The sequence below is a fragment of the Nelumbo lutea genome, chromosome 4 (assembly GCF_056320005.1).
Source record: "Nelumbo lutea isolate HS-2025 chromosome 4, American lotus-T2T, whole genome shotgun sequence".
In the NCBI taxonomy this organism is placed as follows: Eukaryota; Viridiplantae; Streptophyta; class Magnoliopsida; order Proteales; family Nelumbonaceae; genus Nelumbo; species Nelumbo lutea.
The window spans coordinates 33569159-33591067 of record NC_142687.1 but is presented as its reverse complement, the minus strand read 5'-3'; the positions used below and the strand labels follow the sequence as shown (position 1 = coordinate 33591067).

The following is a 21909-nucleotide window of genomic DNA, read 5'->3' as shown; positions in this document are numbered from 1 at the left end:
CAAGAGTAACTGATCAAGATAGATGAATCATACTGGAGTCTTTTCCCTAAATAAAAAATTTGGTTTCATCTTCATCGACATGGTATCACAAATATTCCTTGAGATTGTTATCAAATACATAATAGGTTTACCCAATTTTCTTGGAAGATGAGGCTGAAGACCAACATTGGGTAATGGCCTTCTTTTACAAGGCTTAAGACAATCTGGGGTTGATTGGATTCACCGACATGGTATCACAAATATTCCTTGAGATTGTTATCAAATACATAATAGGTTTACCCAATTTTCTTGGAAGATGAGGCTGAAGACCAACATTGGGTAATGGCCTTCTTTTACAAGGCTTAAGACAATCTGGGGTTGATTGGATCAAAATCCAAAAATTGGATGAGTGTTAATCCTTAGATAGCAGAAGTTGCTGGATAAATGGGAACCATCATGGGTGAAGTACTGTGCACTTAAGTGGGTTAAAGTGAAAATGACACATATTCTTTGGTGCAAGCACCACCTGAGGGCAGTAAAGGAGCACTGGCATCAGTTTCCCTACAATCACAGCTAGAGATCCAAGGGCCTATAGTATTCAGAGACAAGCTCCTGAGTGGTAATGATAATGAGATATTTTCTTGCTATTTTACATCTTCCCCAAGTAAGCAAATTTATTCTCATAATGTTAACTTTGTCTAACAAGTGATCTTTCTATGAGGAATTATCCAATAAAAATGGCAGAACAGAAAAATCAACAAACCTTTCCATCTTGGTAAATTAATGCAGATGCTTCAATGTATGCCACAGCTTGATACCTGGCATTGGACAAGAACAGGCAAATGGCATATCAACATTCTGTAAGATGCTTGGCTGGCAAGAAAAAATAAAGAAAATTTTACTGTTAGTGGACCACATCATTCAGTTTTGCATTCTGGAACTTTCTTGCATTTTTTAGATCAGTTTTGTAAGGAAAAATAAGTCACTTGAAATAAAGTTTTTTAGAGTCAAGAGTTCCTGTGGGCCCCATAACTCTATAGACCAACCAAAAATTTTGCAGTAGGTTGTAAAAGTCCCATAGAAACTACCAGGATGATAAGCTCTGAAAGAAAAATCAACTTCAATTTCAATTTCTAGGTTCTGAAAACATGGCCCTGCTAGTGGAATTGGAATAGTATGCTGTTTATTTTGTTACAAATCTCATAGAAAAGGAAGTACCTTCAAGGCTTGGACCAATTTCTTGATGACTCTAACATTAATCAAGAAAGCTTTTTTTTTTTTTAAATAACATTAATAGAAGAAAGTTAAGAGCAATAGATTTGATACATACTAATAAGCACAAAAGAAAAAGGAAGAGAGATAGATAGCATATCCAGAAAAGGCATCTGTGATTTCCCCACTGCCAAGAAGCATAAGATGCACCACCAGAAAAGGATTACATATGACAATTAGGTCCTACTTCAATGTGCTCTTCTTACCCAAGGTTAAGAAGTCCAGCAACTGTGCTTATGCTGATGTCAAAATCCACTTTAGGCTGTATGATAAAGTTTCCTTCTCTAATTGGCTAACAGAAACATTGCATAAAGCAGTCAAGCTCTCGCATGCAAGTTAAAGCCACTTTGATAAAGCATAAACCAGAACATAGACCAGAAAAAGAATGTTTTAATAAATGTAAGGACCAACCTCACGTATTAATAATGCAAATCTGCCTTCACACATCCGAACTCGTATGCATTCACTTTCAGCCAGCTGTCCATTAGAAGGTGTTCCAGGTAGCCGTAAATATATATCAGTAAAATTCTGAGCAGAACTGCAGAACTTTGCAGGGTCAAGTATTCCCAATATGTCCTTATATGCCACCTGAAATAGAGAAGGAAACAACAAAATATCATGTGAAAGCACTTTAGAGGAATTTCAGGACAAAAGCACTTTGAATGATTTTACCTGTTTATTACTTTTAAGAATAAACAGTGAGCTCTCAGGAGAAAGCACAGGATCAAAGTCATTTCGAATTTTAAGCTGAAATAAGACCAGAAAACATAACATTAATGAAGTTATCCACACAACCAACTCTCAGGAGCGAAAAAATGTCTTAAACAAGTACTCTGAGATAATTTCCCAGTCAACTAACATGTGCATGAACAAGATGGGGTTCGATGTATTGCTGGAACATGGGAAACACTGTCATCATAATTTCATTCTGTGACATAAAACATCCAACCCGGTTTTTGTCCCTTTGAACTCTAGAAATGAGATGCGAATGCACGCCTCCTACCTGTCAATTATTAATTAAAAATAAATTGTAGGATCACAGAGTTCTTCTCTCCATCATCTGAAACCAGTCACCAGGAAATTTGGAGGCGAAGAAAATAATGAGAAATAAAAATTATATTCAGAAAAAGAGAAGATGCCATCCTTACAACAGCTATCCACAAGTCAAGTGATTTTCGGATATCAGGATGCAGAGCATAAACTCCTTCAAAAATAACCTGATCAGATAGAGAAAAATTAAACGATCAGAAAGACTCTGAACTAGGCATTAGGTGAAAGTCAACAGCTTTAGAGAATAGTGATCATCTTAAATTGTGAAAGTTGTGTAGCTATATATATTAGATGAATGATTATCTGATAGATGTCCTAACAAGCAAAATACATCTCCACATAAAATACAAACAAAATGCCTCAATATTCAGTTGCCAATGTAACCATCATAATAAAGGTGCCAGTTTTATGATTTTGAATGTTTAAGCATCTGTTACTCATCAAAATTAAATAAATAAATAAATGTTTAAGAAATTCTGCTTTTCAACAACAGGGATCACCATAAAAGTGGAATCTTGAGGTACAACAAATATCATAAATGGCCTTGCCAGAAGCAAACTATCACAGCAACAGTTTTAAGACCACTATCACCCCTAGTTGGTTTGTCAACGTGTCAGTGTCATATTAGCAGTGTTGAACTCTCCATGTGATTGGCAGCCTTAGAAGATCATAATTGCAATATAAAATAGAAACAGGGCCTTATGGGAAGTGTTGAACTCTCCATCCTAGATTGTCTATTACAAATGATTTTCAACTACCAGGATGTTCCTTTTTCAAATTTGAACTTCCATTCCCTTTCTCATGCACACATACAAAATACAAAGAAAGAAAGAAACACAGAAAGATGATCACTCGACATCTCATTAGATTCCATTGGACAAACTATAATAGGATGTAAGGAGCTAGAGAAGGATCTAATCTCCAAAATGATATGGATTAGCTACCAATAAGGCAATAACTGAAAATAATGACCTGCTCTGGCCCTTGGATGATGATGGCGAAATGGAACCAAGAAGCTGCCAAAGTTCCTAGTAGACATTACCATTTCAAACCCAGAACACATCAAAGATTCTTGTTCAGCCTGGGTTGCCAAAAGGTTGTGGCTTAATCTATTCCCTGCCTCCCCATAAGAGGAATACCAAGCCATTCTTGGCAAGAAGGAAAGGGACCGCATAATTGGATTGTAAGTTTCAATGAAATTCTTTTTTATCAGTAAAATAATCAAAAGAGCTTTACTGATGAAATGAGAGATTGTTATTAGAACCTGATTATTGACTTGGACCAAGTTCTGCAACCATGTATTGGGACTTGGGGCTGATTGCAATAACTCATTTGGCATAAGAATCATGTCAAAAAAAGTTTCAGACTACAGATTTCATTGCATGTTCATGTTTAATGATTCATTCTCCTAAAGGGTATTTGTAATTCCTGCTCAATCTTCGCTTTAAATGTTAAACCAATTGGCTTTACTTCTTCATGTAAAACATGTTTCTTATATGTAAGAACTGCAGTAAGATGGCAAGTAAATAATGAGAAAAATATGCAACAAAATATTTCAAATGTACCACTCCACAATCTTCAGAAACTTGAAGTTCCTTGAAACCACTTCGAGTACAAGTCTCTAAGTCAAACAGAGGTACTTTAGTTCTTCGACAGTTCCTTATATCATGAATATTCTGCACAAAGGTTACGGCAACAAGATCATTGATATATATACTGTAAAGCAGAGCTCCTATTAATATCTTAAGGTAGGTTGAGTGATGTCAAGACATATATGATTTCTGTTATATAGTAGATGTTTCTTTCTACCAACCAGAAAAAAATATATGCTGTTTGAAAACATTTTTGAAGGTAAAGTTAAAAAAAAAAGGTATTAAAAGAAAAAGAAAAGTGCAAGGAATCAAGAATTTGATCCGGATAAAAATCAGGGAAGACAATTAAGAAGATAAAATAAAAAGGATATTTGCCATCTTACCTTCGAGAGCAAAGATAGATCAAGAGAGCTAAAGTCGTCATACTTAAAGTCCTTTACTTGGTCAGATTTATAATAGCTTTCAAGAGAAATGACTTCACAACCAACAATATTTGCCATTTTATGAGCTAAACTGGTTTTTCCAGATCCACTTGGACCTCCTGCATGAAAATATTATCCATAAATTTACTGTTAAAACAGCAAACGAAGAGTGGAACGAAATCTAAGGGCTACAAATATACTACATTGTTTAAAAGAAACAGTTGAAAAATAGTCCTAGAAGTAGGGACTGCGTTTGAAACAAAGAAAACTAGCAAGAGAAGATTAGAGAAGAAGAGAGAGCTGCAGCAAGAAGAGTTAGAGGATGAGGACTTCGAGCATTACCTCCCTCTAACTCTCTAATACACTTTTATTAAGTTAATCTTTTAGTAATTACAAGAGAGGTCCTTAGTTGGACAAAAATTACAAAAGATGAACCAGAATAAAGCCCATTACAGAGAAGAACATAAAGATAATATACAGTAACAGCCTATGGGCCATTCGGCCCATCTTCTCTACATTCCCCCTCAAGCTGAGCATAGATGTCAATCATGCCCAGCTTGCCAGTGTCATGATGAAGTCTTGCCTTGGAAATGCCCTTGGTGAGAAAGTCTGCCAATTGTCCTTCAGAGGTAACGAATGGAAGGCACACTTCTCCGGAGGAGACTCTTTCACGAATAAAATGTCTATCAACTTCAATATGTTTGGTTCGATCATGTTGTACCGGGTTGTGAGCAATGTTGATGGCAGCCTGATTATCACAGTACAACATCATGGGTCTGTCATGATCAATCCCAAGTTCTTCCATTAAGGACCTTAGCCACAACAATTCCGAGACCCCATGTGCCATGGCCCTATACTCTGCTTCTGCGGGGGATCAGGCCACAACAAATTGTTTCTTACTCCTCTAAGAGACAACATTACCAGCCACCAGACTGTAATATCCTGAAGTAGATCTTCTGTCATCCATATTTCCAGCCCAATCAGCATCAATATAGGCTTCAAGTTTCAAGTGGTCATGCTTGGTAAATAGGATCCCTTTCCTTGGAGAGCCTTTCAGATAGCACAAAATCCGTTCTGCTACTGCCATATGAGTATCTCTAGGAGCATGCATGAACTGGCTAATGCAATTGACAGCATACGCAATATCTAGTCTAGTCATGCACAGGTACAGAAACTTCCCAAGAAGTCTCTGAAAAACCCCTTTGTCTTCCAACAGAGTTCCATCTGTAGCTGAAAGTTTGTGACTCATATCAATGGGAGTTGTAGCTGGTCTTGCACCCAGTTTTCCAGTTTTAGACAATAAATCAAGAACATATTTCCTTTGGGAAATAAGGATCCCATCCTTGGATCTGGCAACTTCTATGCCAAGGAAGTATCTCAACTCCCTCAGATCCTTAATCTCAAATTCTGTACGGAGGAAAGACTTAAGGGCCAGAACGCCTGAGGCATCATCACCAGTCACTATAATGTCATCAACATACACAATGAGATACACTACTAGAGATTTACTTTTCTTCACAAACAGAGTATGATCTGACTGTGTCTGAACATAGCCGAATTTAACGAGTGCAGCTCTAAATCTCTCAAACCAGGCTCTAGGAGATTGTTTGAGACCATAAAGAGATTTCTTCAATTTGCATACCTTTCCTTGCATATCTTTCCCATACATCCCTGGGGGAAGACACATGTAGACTTCCTCATGTAAGTCACCATTCAGAAATGCATTCTTTACATCCAACTGATAGAGAGACCAATCAAAGTGAGCTGCCAGAGATAAAAGAACCCTCACTGATGTCATCTTGGCAACAGGGGCAAAAGTGTCCAGGTAGTCAATCCCATATGTCTGTGTGTAGCCTTTTGCAACAAGCCTAGCCTTGTACCTCTCAATAGTTCCATCAGCCCTGTATTTAATGGTGAAAACCCATTTGCACCCAACCGGATCCTTCCCTTTAGGCAAATCCACCACCTCCCAAGTACCATTTGCATGTAGAGCATCCATTTCGGTTTCCATGGCATCTCTCCATTCTGGAATCCCAAGAGCTTCTGAGACAGACCAAGGAATGGGGTTAAAAGCAACAGAAGAGAGATAGGCAAAGTATGAAGGAGAAAGCAGGTTATAAGAAAGGTGTTTGGATATGCAATGTGTAGTACATTTCCGCTTCCCTTTCCTAACAGCAATGGGGACATCAAGGTCTGGAAAAGATGATTCCAAAGGAGTTGAAGCAGTACCTGTTATCTCATCTGTGATTGGAAATGTATGAGCTTCGTCTGTTGTAAAGGAAACCACTTGCTCATTCCTAGATCTCTGCCTTTGATACACTTTGGGATTATGGATAGGGCGAGGGGGTAAAGAAATAGGGTCCCAGGGACGAGGTATGAAGTGATTGATCCTCCTTTGACTCATTTGGTGAGGATACAGGTGTGTCAAGAGACTCAACTGGGACAGGAAGAGGAAGAGCAAAAACTTGTGACAGATTCTCCCCCTGTGGACAATGTTCATCCTGAGAGGAACCATAAAAAGGAGAAAGTTCATTAAAGGTAACATCCATAGAGACATGTCGGGTGCCAGTCTTTGGATCAAAACAACAATAACCCCTTTGTGTGGGGGAGTAACCAAGGAAGATACATTTGTGGGCTTTTGGTTCAAACTTGTGTCTTTGCACACTTGGAATGTGAACATAGCAGGTACAGCCAAACACACGAAGAGGAATTGGGTAGAGATCCTTGTCTGGATGAAGAAGATAGAAGGGGGATTTAAACCCTAAAACCCTGGATGGCATACGGTTTATGAGGTAGGTAGCAGTAAGTACAGCATCACCCCAAAATCTTGTGGGAACATGTGAGGCAAACAAAAGGCTCCTTGCAACTTCAACAATATGTCTATTTTTCCTCTCAGCAACTCCATTTTGTTCAGAGGTTCTAACACAGGAGCTTTGATGAATAACTCCCATGTCTGAAAGATACAAGGATAAACTCTTCTCAAAATACTCTTTTGCATTGTCAGATCTGAAAACCTTAATTCTGGTACCAAATTGAGTTAAAACAAGCTCATGAAATTGCCTCACAAGTCCTGGGACTTCATCCCGGGATTTCATTAAGTATAACCAGGTGAATCTAGAGAAGTCATCAATAAACAAGATAAAATATCCGTAACTCCCCATAGAGGATAAATGGTATGACCCCCACACATCAGAGTGCACAATATGAAAAAGAAAAGATGATCTTTTATTGCTCACAGGGTAATTTTTTCTACAATGCTTTGACAACTGACAGGACTCACAATTGAGACTGGACACACTGACTCCCTTAAACAGTTTTGGAAACAAATGGCTTAAAGCAAAAAAAGGTAAATGACCCAACCGACAATGACTCAACATAATTTGACTAACAGACTCTGAAAAAGTAGAACCAAAAGCAACATTCTTGGGATGATCAAAGCATTGGCTAGGGGTGTCGAGCAAGTATGTTCCATTCGCTTCATGGCCACTTCCAATCACTTTTTGAGACTTCAGGTCCTGAAACACACCGTGAGAAGGGAAAAAGGTTACACAACAATTCAATGATTTGGTCAGGCTACTTACAGATAATAAGTTGGTATTTAATTTAGGCACATGAAGAGTGGAAGATAAGAGTAAGGAGTCTGTAGCCTTGACAATTCCCTTGCCGGAAATAAGGGCAAGAGAACCATCAGCTAAGGTGATTTTGTCACGGCCAGGAAGTAAATCATATGAAACAAATAAAGTGGAAAGGTTGGTCATGTGATTAGAAGCACCTGAGTCTATGATCCAAGGGGTTTTGTGTTTACCTGAGGTGGATGCATGGTTAGCGGAAGCCCTTATACCTGAGTGAGCAAATGCAATGGTGGCTGGACTTCCAGAAGGGATGGATGATGAAGATGCACCTTCAAGCTAACTGATCATCTTTCATGGCTGCCAACTGTGCACTGGTAGATTCAACCTCTGTATCTGTACCTGTGGCTGTATGTGCATTTCCTGTCTTTCTACTATCATTCTTCTTCTGGAATCTGATAGGTACAAGATTGGGATGCAATTTTCAGCACTTGTCCTTTGTATGTTTCGGCTTCTTACAATATTCACACACCACTTCCTTCCTTCCTGTGCCACTGTGAGCTTCCGTAACCCCTTTGGGTTTAATTCCCATATTTGCAAAATGACCATTGATACCAACTCTTTGAACCTGCATTTGCCTTCTACTCTCTTCACTGCTGACCAGAGTATATGCTTGTGACAATGAAACATCTTCCTTGGACAAGATGTTTTGCTTTGTAATATCATATTCAGAATTCAGCCCTGTCAAGAACTCAAAGACCCTATTCCGTTCAACCAATTTCCTGAATGTTTCAGCATCCTTAGGGGTATCCCAAGTCACAGCCTCTATCAAATCAATCTCTTGCCATATAGATTTTAAGATTGAAAAGTATACTGCAAGTGACTTCTCCCCCTGTCTTAGATTCTTCACATCACTTCTCAGTTTGTAAGCTCTAGCAACATTCAACTTCTGGGAGTAAGTCTCTGCAACACTCTCCCAGATTTCTTTAGCCGAATTCATCCACAGATAATGTTGACTGATCTGTGGCTGCATTGAGCTCACAAGCCACCCAATCACAGTGTAGTTTTCTTGTACCCATCTCTCATAAGATGGATCATCCTCTGAAGGAGCTTTCTTGCTCCAAGAAATAAAACCCCATTTTCCTTTGCAACAAATATGGATTTTCACTGATTGTGACCAAGCCAAGTAATTGGTCCCATCAAGCTTGACTGTAGTTACAGCCAGCATAGAATCGGTTGGGGTTCCCAAAATCTGCCCATATTCAGCAGTATTCTTGTTTTCAAAGTTTGAGAAATCCATCATGCAAAGTTCGGTGGTAGTTCTTTCTTTACTGTTTCATCCTTCAAAAAGACACCCAGCAACCTCCAATCACAAGGTATTTCAGATTCTAACAACCGATGTCCCAAAGAGGAAGACAAAAGACCACAGTCCTTAAGAGACCTTTTGTCGAACACTCAGTGTGCAATACTTAACAGCCCACTGTTTACTGTTTCAGCCTTCAAAGTACAGGGCACTGTTTACTGTTTCAGACTTCAAGAAGGGGCTGGAATGAAGATGAGACTAGTATCACTTAGTTTTAAAACAGTCTCAGCAACTTCCCAACCCAATAATCAGCCGAATAGGACCTCCAAAGCAACCCAGAAATTTCTGAGTAGGAGCAGTCCAGCAATAGTGGCAGAATGAAGCAGTCTCAGTAGTAGTGATTCCAGAGGTATTTCGGCTACTTGACAGTCCAAAAAAGAAATGAAAAACAACCCAGAAATCTCTGGATTAAATCAGACCAGAGGATAGCCGAATAGTTGTACTGCTTCCAAAGAAACTTCGGACTTTTAACAGTCCAGAAAAGAAATGAAAAACAACCCAGAAATCTCTGGTTTGAAGTATAAACCAGGCCGAACACTTGTCCTTTAGGATGACTTCGAAAACCCTTTTCTCTGAATTTAAATCAGGCAAAGCAACTTGTTCTCTGATTCTTCCTGGTCACCGAACCCTTCTCCAAGTGTGTAGAAGCTTGGGAACCCTCCAATGACCTCCAAGAATCAGGCGGATGACTGTAAACTCTCAGCCCTAGAACCTCCTCATGTAGTTGGCTGAACTAGAACCACATGAGGGACACGCCAAGCAATGGCCTGCTCTGATACCAAGTTGAAAAACAGTCTTAGAAGTAGGGACTGTGTTTGAAACAAAGAAAACTAGCAAGAGAAGATTAGAGAAGAAGAGAGAGTTGCGGCAAGAAGAGTTAGAGGATGAGGAGCTCGAACATTACCTCCCTCTAACTCTCTAATACACTTTTCTTAAGTTAATCTTTTAGTAATTACAAGAGAGGTCCTTAATTGGACAAAAAATTACAAAAGAGGAACATAAAAGAGTATGGGTCCAGAATAAGGCCCATTACAGAGAAGAACATAAAGATAATATACAGTAACAGCCTATGGGCCATTCGGCCCATTTTCTCTACAGAAACATTATAGAGTACATCAATCATATTCATGAGGAAGTAAGGATGCTAATCGTAAGAAGAGAAAGTCATGTCAATGATTTATTAGTTCTATTTTTAATCTTAACCATTTACAAGTGCTGGTCTAACAAGCAAGGCTATAAGCCTGTCAAGCAAAACAGATAAAAATGATAATCAGGATATTGAAAGCATTGGATGGAGATGTGACATTTTATAAGGGAAGGTGGTCTGGAAGACATGACATTTCATCTAGGGAGAACATCAGCAAATGAACTGGCAGATAGTATAGCCAGATATGGAGTAAACAGGAAAGAACTAGGGGTTTCCCATTCCTTGGGGCTCATTATGAGATTCGTGTTAGGGGGGGGGGGGGGTTCTATGAAGACTTGGTTCAGACTATCCTTCTTGACCTTATCTTTTCTTATATATGCAGCTGGCACCTCTATTCTCTCTTTATAATATATAAAATCAAATAGAAAGCATGTTCCACAATCTCCTGTTGGAAATTTTGTACTAGTTATTAATTTTTTACTTGTCTATTAGCTATATAATGCATATTTGTGTGTGTGTGTGTGTTGGAGATGGCAATTACACATGCAATCCCATATTACCTATGCCAACAATAACAGGGAGGCCCTTATTCTCCAATAATGCCTGAGAAACAAAAGAAAGAGAGTGCATCAACTGGAAAGATCAAAGATATTAAATAGCTTAATCAAATCCAAAGAAAACCTACAGAAAGCTTTCATGGAAAAAAAAAAGAAAGCTTTAATGGAAACTTTTTCAATATTACTTACCTGGATTGCTTGAACAGAAAGAAGCAAGCCTCTATCCAAATCACATGAATCAGGCATTGGAGCAAGTTGCAAGTTATCCCTGAAAGCAGAAGAATCTGTGGTTGCTTCATGAGAGAAGCCTAAACTTATATAGTTATAAGATAATGGCATGCAAAGCACCTGGCTATGAAGAAAAGGAGAGAAAGAATAAGTGCTCCTGGAAAAAGATCCATAAATCCTAACCTATGACTGAGCTGTCAGCATGTGGATGGTCTGAGGAGATGAACTGCCATGTTGCTAGCACAGGCTCCATTTGGGACTTTGTTGGGGATCGAGTCCAAGGAAGAGATAGATCCTCAAGCCTCTTAACAAGGTTAGGGGTAACACGAATTGGCTTTGGGGCACCAATCACCCTTTCTTGACCCCCAACTGAAGGTGTATTGGACAGAGGTGGTGGTGTATTAAGACGTGGGACACCTGAAAGTGGGAAGAACTAATTTTGTCAAGCAACAATTAAGACCCAAAACAAGGAAAATATAACATATATAAATAAATGGGTGTACAATTGTGCAGAAAAGCAAAAAGGTAAAAAATAAAAAACAAAAAATAGAAAATAAGATCCATACCTTGGGTTTCAAGGATCATTTCTAAATATGATTTAGTGATCCATGGTCCACTGATGCCCATTCTAGAAGCTTCTGCACCAACTACCTAGAGAAAAGGACCAAGAGGGATGTAAATCACCATAACACCTTAGATAACTTCATCATAAAAGCTTTGGAAACAAGACAGTAAAAATAAATAAATAAATAAGTTATGAAGAAAAAATAAATTGCAATCTTTCAGAATATGCAAGTGAAGGCCATGGACAACGAGGTGATGTTCTTAAAGTCTGAACCACAAGATATTTAAGGAAGTTTTTGTGCATCCTCAGTGTTTCAGACACACCACACACCACAAAAGTTCCAACCATCAAGGATCAAAATTGTGGAGCATGCCTGGCATGTATAAAATCCAGTAGGAAATCAACTCATTGTGCCTCTTTTTTTTTTTTTGCCTCATTTTTTTTATCCGTAGCAGTAAATTTCACTAAAAGAGAATAAGCTTACAGAGGGGAACTAAAATATCTTAACTCCCCAAGTATGTCGACAGACACCCAAAAGGAAAAAGAACAATTGCATCTGAGCCCAGAAAACAGAATTCCTAATCACCCCTTGTCTAGCTCATTGTGCCTCATATTATTGGAATGGACTTGCATCATGGCTAACTTGTGAAGCCAATGGATGTTAAAATCATTTCATCTAGTGAATGCATTTTCGCAATAACGGATGCTTCTTTCCCTCTTTCTCTCCTTTACTCTTTTCATTCTTGTTTGAACAGCAACAGGAAGTTCTAATAATATGAAAATTGAAAGATTTAATGGTTTACAAAAGGGTATAGAATCCACAGTAAAGAAAAAAGAAAAAGAAAAAGAAAACTAGACATAGAAACACCACTTTCCATTAAAGCTTGACCACTTGAATACAAAATTGGTCTATCAACACCATGGACAAATCTTAATTCCATAAAATACCAAAAAATTTAAAGTTATAGAAACTGGCAATATTTATCAAACAAAAACTCCCTTCAATAATGAATCCATACTTTCCTATCTGTGCCCCTCAACACCATGAATGTCTCGCCAAGAGTATCAATCATTTCAAGTGATATTGACACATTTCCATTACTGACTGATGAAGATGCACGTTTATAACTAACTACCACAGTGTATCCCAAAGCTAGCAGCCCTCCCAAAGTCATCCGTCCAACCTGTTACAAAAGATATAAAGGAAAAATAAAGGTCTTCAGAATATGATAAGTAGCATCCAGATATCCAGTGCCTATGTTCACAACTAAAACTAAATAGACAAGAATTTAAATGGTGATTTAGCCACGAGAGGGAGGGTGTAACCCTTCTGCCATTTGTTGGCACCTTTGGAAAGAAAAGAATACAAGTATATACGAAGAATGTAAATGATTTTTGACAAAAAATATCCCATGGATATCAATGAATCTTATTGACAAGGTTTTGGTTTGTCATATTAAGGGTGTACTCAAATTGGGATGTTTTTTTCTTTTTTTTTTTTCTGTAGATGATGGTACCATGGCAAACTATAAAGCTTCTTTTTAGGATATCACTATACCTTCATTCTTTTTGTACTTGTTTATTTTTATCTATAATTTAATATTTTTCCTGGTTACTTGTTATCCAGATTGCAGAGTTCATTTTGCCAGGTACCCAGACTGACCAAGCCCATCTCTGATGATTTGAACATGTCTGGGACCTTCCTCTTGGATTAGGTTCCCATACAATGGAAACTTCTTCTATTAGATTTCTATTGTCTGTTATTGTTTCTTCCTCTGGTAAGCAGGCTTTTAGTTTGTTTAGCCAATGATCCTCCAACCAAAGATGTAACATGGAAATCAATATATTTAAGTAACTAAGCTTGACAATTAAAGGTAAACTAAACAAGGAAATCCCAAGGGACAACACAAAATTTACAAATTACTCATCAGCAGGCAAGAGGCCTTGTTTACATTCCGTATGACTTCATATCACTAGCATAACTGGAACATGATAACAAAAAGAGTTTAAGCACCAAAAAGAGGGGTGGTAATCTGAACAAAAAATTATTTTTCAAGCATCTTCTTAGAAAAGAATCAAGCCAACATGAGTTATCAAGAACATTACATGAAATTGAAACTTAATAAGAGAACTATGAAGAAACGTAAGACTATTATCTTAAAATGTCAAGTATGCAGAAAAATCACCAACTCGACGACATAAAATGCAGCAAAGCAAGCCAGACATTCAGTGGAAAATTATTATGCTTACATCTGTCAAGTAATTTCAAGATAAAAATATACATGAATCAGGTCTTATAGCATTAAGTGGTCAAGTAAGGAACAAAGACCCAATGTTCTTCAAGACAATTGAAGATCACCTAATATTGATTGCAAAAGATAAAGTAAAACTAATATTCATTAATACCTCAAACTCTGCTTTTGGTCTGATTATGTAATTCTTGTCAACAATCCTCTGATCACCTAGAGACAAATAATATCTGATGCCAGACTGCCGCACCTTTATCCAGTCATTGATCCGTGCTTCTTCACTTGCAGATGGTGGTCTGAGATACATCTCAATAAAACTGAAAATAACATGTCCCCAAAAGCTAATCAACGTTGAAGGTCAACGACACTTCACCTCCTAGAGTAACAAAATTTTTTGATTTGACAGTATGGAAGGAAAAAAAAGTAATTTCAAAATGAGATACTTTTATTGCTACACTCACTTCTCTGACTGGGCCTCATTTCCATGAAAAGAGTAAGCTGAATGTCCAGCAGGAGACTGCTGCAAAGGTGTAATGTCTCAGCCAAAGGGAAAAAGTATTAACCGAATGATTAAGCAAGCACAAAGTGCATGCATTTTATTTTTTTTATCAGTAGAAGAAAATTTTATTTAAAATAGATTTAAGACAAAGATTTGCAACATGTAGATGGGAATGTTGTTCCCGATTTAGTACATACTTCTGTTCCACTTTACAGCTCAGCCCAAAATAATTGTTGCCTCAGTGCCCCCTGTTTTGCAAGAGCATAAGCTAGCCCATTAGCACTCCTTCTGACCCATTTGAAATCAGCTTCTACCTCCTTTGCAATCTTTTCCACTTCCTTAATCACGTGTTTGAAAGTCCATGGAGTAAGTCTATTATTTTTAGCCCATGAAATGACCACTCTTGAGTCCCTCTCCACCTCAATATGCCTAAGTCCTAGCTGCTTAGCTAGCTTCAGCCCTTGTAACAGAGCTAATACCTCAGCTTTTAGTGAATTACCAGTGCCAATCAAACCTGAAAACAAAGTCAATATCCTCTTCTCAGAATTTCTGATTACTCCTCCTATACCTGATAGTCCCGGATTTCCAAAGAAGCTCCCATCAAAATTCAGTTTAATCCTGTTGCCTTCTGGGGGTTTCCATTCCATCCATACTTTCTCTTTCACTCTTGAAGACTGTGCTACTTCTGTCCATGTTCTTAGAATGTCTGTGACTGAGAATTCTTGAAAGCAGTGTCCTGCTTTCAATAATTGTTCATAATAGAATAGTACTTTATGTGACTTTGAAGGTACCATTTTTTTCCTCTCTGCTTTTTTGTTCCTCCTAGAACTCTAGTGGCCAATTAGGCCAACTTGCTTGAAATACTTCCTTTTGATTGATCTCAAGAACCATTGGCTTTATGTTAAGAAATCATAAAAAGGCATAATGCCAATCTTTTTAAATCCAGTGCAACACCCCTCCAGGCAAAGGCAAATAAACTAGGCATATCAGCTGTTCAGCTAATTGACATAAATGACTTGGAAGAATGAAAAAAGTAAATTCCAAAGGCATAAGAAACAAAAAAAAATGCAAGAAATACCCCAAATGTAGATTTTAGTTTAATCTGATTATAGGGTTTCACAGGGAGTACAAACCCTCTAATTTGCTTTACACAAATTGGGAAAGAAAAGGCACCAAGGAGCTCTTTATTACAACCATGCAATATGTATGGTTGATCATTTCTGCATGGGCCCAGATTGACTGGCCCATCCCACATCAAGCACACACATGGCACGGGCCAGGCCTGGAAATTTAATATAAATAATATAATATTTATAATATATGTGTATTATAAAAATTATATTTATAGTATATGTGCATATATTAATATATTAATATATGTATAATAAATTTTTATATATTTTTTCTGTAATTTTAAAATTTAAACATAAACTAAGATTAAACTTTTATTTAAAAAATACAAATTCATTAATTTACAGATGCAAAACTGGATGCTCAGCGTGGGCCCAGACATATACCATCAGACGTTGGGTGCAAGCCAAGCTGGGCCCAGGCAGCCCAAAATGCTGTTACTACCTTCTAAAAACCCAGCCCAGGCCTGGCCTGGATTGTCCCATGATAATCCCTAATTGTTGAACAGCAGGATGACAATACCCCATGCTATCATGTACCACTATCAAGTCAACTCAGCTGCCTTAGCCCTTAACCCCAACTATTTGGGTTCAGGTACACAAATCCAGTTATGCCAAATTGATATCTATGCTCCAACTTGAGGGGGAGTGTTAACAGATGTTATTTTATATATGTATAGTACCGCAGGGGTACTATTGTACTTTTCCTTTTCTTTATGTTTAGTTGTTGTCGCCCTAGTATAAATATAGCATATTGCGCCGCCTGCAGTATCTTTTTGGGCTCTCAGTCCTCTCGTCTCTCTTCTCCTCTCTCCCTTTCTCTTCTTCCTGCACAACATGGTATCAGAGCAGGACGTCCAGGTCTAAAGGGTGAAGTCGTGCAGTCTGTCTTTTCCTCTTCCAGCATGTAGAAGACTTTGTTTCGAGGGTGACAGTCTTTGTTTCGAGGGTGACAGACTTTCAGAAGTTATCATTGCTGTTCATCTGCTGTTCGACTGAAGTAACCTTCTTTTACTTTGTTCTCATCTGCTGTTCGGCTGTCCGGATGTTTGACTGAAGTAACCTTCTTTTACTTTGTTCTCATCTGCTGTTCGGCTGTCCTGATGTTCGACTGAAGTACCACTTTTTTTTACTCTCTTCTCCTTTCTGGTCGTGTGCACCTGCGCTGGACCTGTACTAGGTCTGCCGATTGGATGTGAGGTGAGCTGCACCTCTTTCTTTTCCTTTTTTATGGGGCCGTTTGATCCCTGTGAAATTGTAGGTCGTAAGGACCTTGTTTATGTGCTGCAACAGCAGCTTGTCTGGTGGACTGAAGGTCTGGAAGTGGCTGGTACCTTCTGTACAGCTTTTTAAGGTTGTGTTCCTCTTTTGGGTGTTGTTTTTTGAATCTAAATCATGAGTGGTGAAGATTCTGCTACATCTGGAGTTTCCTCCACGCTGAATGGAATGAGTGGGGGTGTGGACCTATCCTTTCCCATGGTTGTTGTCCCTCTTGATGGTTTGAATTATTTAGAGTGGTCAAGAGGGATCAAGCTGTACATCACTACAAGGGGGAAGATAGGTTATATTAATGGAAGAATAAAAGAACCACATTCTGGGAGTACTGAATATGATAGATGGAATCAGGAAAACAGCATTGTTATGTCTTGGCTTTTAGTCTCTATGCAACCTCAAATAAGGAGGAATTTCATGTGGGCTGAAACGGAAAATGAGATATGGGAACAAGCAAAATCAACATATTCGGAACTGCAACACTATGCAAAAATCTACCAACTACAGGCAGAATCGTCTACTTGTAAACAGGGGGAGAGGTGTCTATCTATATATTACTCTAAACTTCTGTCTGGAAGGAGTTGGATCATTATTAGAGTGTGGAATGGAAGTGATATGAAGATGCAAAACTGTACAAAAAGCTCGTCTCCCAGCAGAGAGTGTTTGCTTTCTTACATAGTTTGAACCCTACATATAAGTCTATCAGGGTCCAGATCCTCGGTTCTAAGGATCTTCCATCAGTTCAGGAAGTTTATGCTCTTGTACAATCTTAAGAAAGCAAAAGGAATTTAATGAACAGTTCTGGTGGAGATGCAGTTGTGTTGGCCGCGAAAGGGAGTGTTACTACTAGTGGAGGAAATTCTTCCAGGAAAGGAGATCTTCAGAAAAAATGGATCACAAAGATAAATTGTAGTGTACTCATTGCCAGAAGCCCCGACACACCCGAGATACATGATGGGATCTTCATGGAAAGCCGAAATGGGCTCAAGATCTGAATAAGAAGCAAAGTCAAGATGTGAATAAAAGGTCAGGACAGCAAGGTACAAAGAAACACACTATGGCCAACATGGCTACTCGAGAGAATCAGCTCCCCATCCATACTGTGACTTAGACACATTCATCTGGATCTGACCCAAGGGAGGATATTATGAATTCCTTCCGTGACCATTTAGAGCTTTATGGTAGAGCAATTCGTCAGATGGATGCTCCTCCCTCAACCTCATTTGCATCTACATTAGGTAACTCTGCCACAACTTTCCATGTTGCTTCTCATACCCTTGACTCTCCATGGATCATTGATTCTGGAGCATCAAAACACATGACTGGTACATCCTCTTACTTTCAAACCTATCACCTTCATTCTGGAAGAGACAAGGTGAGACTAGCTGGTGAATCATATGCTTCCATAGCTGGTCAAGGAACCATCTCTCTTCCCCTCGGCCTTACCCTCTCTGATGTTTTACATGTTCCAAAATTTCCCATCAATTTGTTCTATGTTAATAGTGTTACTAATTCCTTAAACTGCTCAGTGACCTTTTTCCCTTCTTACTGTATGATCCAAGATCTGGCCTCAGGGAGGACAATTGGTAGAGGACGTATGGTTGATGGACTTTACATGCTGGAGAATAAGGCTGGTCTACATGTTACAGAGTCTAAGAGTCAGTCCTGTAAGAATCAAGTTTATTTATGGCATTGTCGCCTTGGTCATTTATCTTTTGAGTCTTTGAAAGTTGTGTTTACAGATCTGTTTAAGTCAGTGTCCTTTTCAGATTTCTTTTGTCAAATGTGTCAATTGAGTAAACATTGTAGAACTCATTTTCTTCTAGTGCCATCAAACTCTTCGGGGGCGGATCATACTCACTCAAGTACCTTGGTTCCCAATGATGTCCTTGGCCCCATTACAATTGATACCTCTATTGCTAATGACCTTGACCGTCCTATTGCTCACAGGAAAGGTGTTAGATCATGCACCACTAAACACCCCATTTCCAACTTTGTTTCCTATGAAAACATTTCACCCTCTTTTCATGCATTTCTTACTTCCATTGGCAGTGTCCCTATCCCTAAGAATGTGGCAGAAGCTCTTTCAGTACCTAAATGGACAGATGCCATGAAGAAAGAAATTAATGCCCTTCATAAAAATGGCACATGGGAACTTGTTGATCTTCCCAGTTGGATGTAAATGGGTGTTCACCATCAAACATAGGGTTGATGGCACAGTGGAGAGGTATAAAGCTCGTTTAGTGGCAAAGGGGTTTACACAGGTGTACGGAGTTGATTATGCAAAGACTTTTGCTCTTGTTGCCAAGATTAACTCCATTAGAGTTCTATTCTCTTGCTGCTAACCTTGACTGGGATCTACATCAGCTTGATATCAAGAATGCATTCTTGAATGGTGACCTTGAAGAGGAAATTTATATGATACAACCCCCTGGCTTTCAGGCTCAAGGCAATGAACAGAATGTGTGCAAGTTGAAGAAGTCTTTATACGGTCTAAAACAATCACCAAGAGCCTGGTCCAGCAGATTCCATGTTGCGGTTCAGTAGAAAGGATACAAGCAATGTCAATCTAATCACACACTGTTTGTGAAAAGAGGAGAAGGTAAGATTGTTGTTTTGATAGTATATGTTGATGATATAATTGTCACTGGTGACTGGAAGGATGAAATCCAGAGGTTGAAGAGCTTTCTTGCCACAGTTTGAAGCAAAGGATCTAAGGCCTCCAAGATACTTCATTGGAATTGAAGTTGCCTGCTCAAAAAGGGGTATCTTCATTTCCCAAAGGAAGTATGTCCTAAATTTACTCCAGGACACTGGAAAAATGGGAGTGAATCCAGTTAACTCTCCCATTGATCCCAACCATAAATTAGGTGACAGCCAAAGTGAACCTATCAAGGATGTGAAACAGTTTCAGAGACTTGTAGGGAGATTGCTATATCTTTCTATGACTCGCCCAGACATTGCTTATGATGTTGGTGTCCTTAGCCAGTTTATGCATGCACCTATGTCCACTCATCTTGAAGCAGTAGAAAGAATCCTCCGATATTTTAAAAGGTTTCCAGGTGTTGGCTTGTTGTTTCAAAGACACGGGCATTTGAAAGTTGAAGTGTATACTGATGCAGATTGGGTTGGATCTCTAAATGACAAAAAGTCTACTAGTGGCTACTGCACCTTTATAGGAGAAAACCTTGTTACCTGGAGAAGTAAAAAGCAAAGTGTGGTGGCTAGATCCAGTGCTGAAGCTGAATATTGAGCAATGGCTCATGGAGTGACTGAAAGTATGTGGATAAAGAATCTGTTGAGTGAGTTGGACTTTCCTGTGGACAGGCCTATGACCCTATTCTGTGATAACAAAGCAGCCATAAATATTGTTGCTCGCCCAGTGCTACATGATAGAACAAAACACATTGAAGTTGACAAGCATTTTATCAGAGAGAAAGTCATCACAAGCGAAGTTTGTACTCCCTATGTCAGCTCTGAGGACCAACTTGCAGACATCTTTACAAAAGGACTACACCACTCAAGACATCATGATCTATGTGACAAGTTGGGCATGATTGATATCTATGCTCCAACTTGAGAGGGAGTGTTAACAGATGTTATTTTATATATGTATAGTACCACAGGGGTACTATTATACTTTTCCTTTTCTTTATATTTAGTTGTTGTCGCCCTAGTATAAATATAACATACTTCGCCGCCTGCAGTATCTTTTTGGGCTCTCAGTCCTCTCATCTCTCTTCTCCTCTCTCCCTTTCTCTCTTCTTCCTGCACAATAAAAGGTAATGTATTAATCAACACAAAAAAACAACCATATAACAGCAAGAAGCTGCACCCAAAAAGATCAAAGCCTATACACCATCTGTCAGGCCTGTTAGATACAACAAAAAAGAGAACCATAAGGGATACCCCCCAAAACACCCATAGACAGCCACCCAAGAGTATATTCTGCCCCACAGGGCCTTTACAATTTCATTTACAGAGTTAAAATTATTTTCAAAATTCTGCTATTTCTTTCAGCCCACACAGTCCACACCAGGGCTAAAGGAATTAAATCTCAAATCAGTCTGCTTCTCCTACTCAGCCAGCTGCCAACTCCAAGGCAAATCCTCCATTGTAGCAGGGAAACAGATCTGAACTCCAAAGGTATCCAGCAACCTGCCCCATAAACTCCAAGTGAGGCCACAATGCATGAACAGGTTGTCTTACACAAAACAAAGACACCGTTATTAACCAGCACGCTTCTCACCCCAAAACCTTCCAGCAACCCCCCCCTCCAAAGTTCAAAAGATTTTTTATAGTAAATAAAAAGATTTATTGAAATAAAAAATCAGAATACAAAAAAAGTGATAAAAAATCACCAGCCAAAAGGCAAACAAAATCACCTCACCCTTCTTGGAACAAACAGATAAACCAAACCTCAAATGCAAGTCAAAGGGCTCCCAGAAAAACACAGATTATCCAACTCTTTTCCTAATATCCTATCTTTTCTCTTCAGCAATATACACCCCGCTCAGATTACAACACCTTCTATTTATATTTCATAACCCTTCAATCAAAAGATTCTTCCTTGTTTTCGGAACAACCAAATCCCACCTCCTTCCCTTTTCCTGAACACTCTTATTTCTTTTCTCCTCTAACTCCAGAATAACTTTTTTGGCATTTTTTTGTTTTCTACCATGGCAAAATTCTCTCCTTCAAAAATGAACAATCTGAGTTTCATGCTTATCTCATCTTCTTTTGTATTACTCATTTAAATCTACCTTCTTATCTACTTTTTCCATCGGTAATTTAGATCTTATTAATTTTAGGCCCTGTTCATTTACCGGTAAATTGGGGGGGGAGTTGGTCAATGGGTATCTCTTTTCATTGACCAACTTTACCATGTTCTTTTTGTATTATGAATGGGCCCCATGGTAAAATCAGCTCCACTTTCCTAGGTAAAACTTACCCATCTCCCAGGTGGGTAAGTAACTTCCCCACCTGGGGGGAAATTTTACAAAACATGTTAGGAC

The 21909-nt window shown here is 38.7% G+C and overlaps 1 protein-coding gene across 8 annotated transcripts in view; it reads right to left on the bottom strand.

Moving 5' to 3' along the window:
• LOC148855084 (P-loop containing nucleoside triphosphate hydrolases superfamily protein) overlaps nt 1-21909 on the bottom strand; it is a 50807-nt gene that overhangs the window by 16485 nt on the left and 12413 nt on the right. For 4 of the 8 annotated variants that reach the window (XM_088986413.1, XM_088986415.1, XM_088986418.1 and 1 more), the window contains 15 exons: nt 14455-14513; nt 14151-14310; nt 12764-12928; nt 11746-11830; nt 11363-11596; nt 11141-11235; nt 10955-10997; nt 4277-4434; nt 3867-3977; nt 2400-2468; nt 2111-2254; nt 1924-1998; nt 1663-1839; nt 1458-1543; nt 743-797 (listed from right to left, as the gene is read on the bottom strand). In XM_088986413.1, the coding sequence (XP_088842539.1) occupies nt 743-797; nt 1458-1543; nt 1663-1839; nt 1924-1998; nt 2111-2254; nt 2400-2468; nt 3867-3977; nt 4277-4434; nt 10955-10997; nt 11141-11235; nt 11363-11596; nt 11746-11830; nt 12764-12928; nt 14151-14310; nt 14455-14513 (1716 nt within the window). The remainder of the gene's footprint in view (nt 1-742; nt 798-1457; nt 1544-1662; nt 1840-1923; nt 1999-2110; nt 2255-2399; nt 2469-3866; nt 3978-4276; nt 4435-10954; nt 10998-11140; nt 11236-11362; nt 11597-11745; nt 11831-12763; nt 12929-14150; nt 14311-14454; nt 14514-21909) is intronic. The other 4 variants (XM_088986414.1, XM_088986416.1, XM_088986419.1 and 1 more) reach the window with 2 other exon arrangements.